Raw genomic sequence first — 2,227 nt, 5'->3', positions numbered from 1 at the left:
CATTGTTTCCCCTTCCAACTGATTTACAAAGTAGTGAAAGAAGACAACAGTGGATCAAACTGATCAACAGAAAAGATGAAAAGTGCAAAAACTGGCAACCTAAAAGTGATTCAAGAGTGTGTAGTAAGCATTTCCCAGATGGACGACCTACAAGTCAAAACCCAAATCCAACAATAAATTTAGGATACAAAGCCATTTCAAGCACTAAAGTTCCGAGAAAGCAACCATCAGTGAGAGAGGGAAAACAATCTGTTGCTAGGAAGAAGATTTGCCTTGAACGCAGTAATTCTGAGTTCCTTCAAGCACCCTGTACGGAACCATTCGCAGCTCCACTTCCTCAAAAGAGAGGGGACAATGCAGCAAACACTGAAGTGCATAATGCTAGTGAAACTAACGATACTTGTAGCTCTTGTGCAATTAGTACCCGTAATCATATCAGTAGCAATGATCCTGCGGGAGGTAGGGTGGAGTCTGAGAGTGACCTTTGTAAGAATGAAGAATGCCTAAATATTGTATCTGCAAAAGACAAGGAAATAGAACGTCTAAGGAAGTTAGTAGAAAAAGAAAGAAGAGAAGCTGCATTATGGAGGAAGAAATTTGTAAAAAAAGAAGCACCAGCATTTAGTGCAAAAGTTTTAAATACTGACAAAAAAGTGAAAACCTTCCTCGGGGTACCTAGCAAGGCTGCCTTTGAAGTCTTGTTTAAACTGCTTTCGAAAAAGGCCCCCAAAATAAAGTACTGGCAAGGTCCCAAAAAGCATTTGTCGACAAATCCTAGAAACTTTTCATCTACACCCAAAAAGTCTGGTCCCGGTAGGCTAATGTCTGTGAAAGATGAACTTGTAATGACACTAATGAAACTTAGACTAGGTTCTTTGAATGCTGATCTAGCTGTTCGTTTTGGGGTTTCTGAGACAACTGTAAGTAAGGTTATAAATACATGGGTACGATTCTTGGCTAAAGAGTTGAAGTGCCTTATCTACAATCCATGTAAAGATGTTGCTTTGCACCATTTACCCAAAAAGTTCAATAATAGGAAGTACAAGAATGTAAGACACATCATTGATTGCACAGAAATGTTCATTGAAACTCCAAAAGACCCTAAGATAAAAGCTGCCACATGGTCAGATTACAAACATCACCACACACTCAAAGTCCTTGTCTCTATAATGCCATGTGGTTCCTTAAATTTTGTATCAGAAGCTTGGGGTGGTCGGGCATCAGATGTTGCCATCACACGACAGTCAGGATTTTATGATATTTTGGAGTACGGGGATGAAGTTATGGCTGACAAGGGGTTCACTATTGGGGAAGACCTTTTAATTAGGCATGCTCGACTCCACATGCCACCAGGGAAAAGAGGTAGTGAACAAATGCGAAAGCAAGATGTGGTTAAAACAAAAGAGATTGCAAACTTGCGAATTTTTGTTGAGCAGGCAATTCGCCGCCTCAAGACCTTCAGAATCTTAAAGCATGAAATGCCAATCTTACTCTTAGATAAATTTGACGACATAGTCACTATCTGTGCAGCATTGTGCAACCTGTATCCAAAGCTTTGCTACTAAGATGAAATACACACCCGACATACTTGTGCAGATGGCAAATTTCATTAACTGATGAACATTTACATTACTTACAGAACTACAGTGATTCGCCTGATAAAAGTCTTGAGGCAACAAAGTTGTTAAAAAAATACTCCAAGTTGCTTACCAACTTCTCCCAATAACTGTTATCAAAATAAATCCGTTGCATGAAGTAACCAACTTGTGTGAACACAAAAAAATCGCAGTATTTTCTTTTTGACAAAGCTAGCTGCCCTTGTATTTGTGCATAATATGCATGATCCTTTTTCAGTGTGGTGACATTGTCACACAAGGTATGGTAAATTTGCAGCTGAAGGAATTTCATCAGCTATTGAGAGAGGGCATTTTATTTCTGACAATCCTGCTCCACAGCAAGTGCAATGAACAAGTGAATCTGGAGATGCCCCGAGAAATGGCCTTGCTGAATCTACAAATAGCCCACTTTCTGTGACTGTAAATTCTTTGTGGTTGCAATTCATTAAAGCTGCATACTTTTCTTTTACAATGGGCTCATACTCTTTACCATAGTTAAGGGCAGGGATATTTTCTTTTATTACATCACAACCCATTAGCTTTCTTAAGAGGGGCTCTACATTATGGTCTTTAGAAGGGTTAGCCTTGATGGTATTGACCCTTGTAAAAAC

The 2,227-nt window shown here is 39.3% G+C and overlaps 1 protein-coding gene across 1 annotated transcript; it reads left to right on the top strand.

Moving 5' to 3' along the window:
* The first annotated feature begins 854 nt into the window (after positions 1–854).
* Positions 855–1,604, top strand: LOC138007320 (uncharacterized). Its single transcript, XM_068854137.1, has one exon. It carries the CDS (start codon positions 855–857, stop codon positions 1,563–1,565), a length of 711 nt encoding a protein of 236 aa, XP_068710238.1. The 3' UTR covers positions 1,566–1,604.
* The last annotated feature ends 623 nt before the right edge of the window (positions 1,605–2,227 follow it).

The sequence above is a fragment of the Montipora foliosa genome, chromosome 6, assembly GCF_036669935.1.
Source record: "Montipora foliosa isolate CH-2021 chromosome 6, ASM3666993v2, whole genome shotgun sequence".
Classification (NCBI taxonomy): domain Eukaryota; kingdom Metazoa; phylum Cnidaria; class Anthozoa; order Scleractinia; family Acroporidae; genus Montipora; species Montipora foliosa.
This window is presented reverse-complemented; position numbering and strand designations above follow the sequence as displayed.

Excerpts from the sequence above, each read along its gene's own strand:
- LOC138007320 (XM_068854137.1), top strand. The coding sequence starts at position 855 with ATGAAACTTAGACTAGGTTCTTTGAATGCTGATCTAGCTGTTCGTTTT.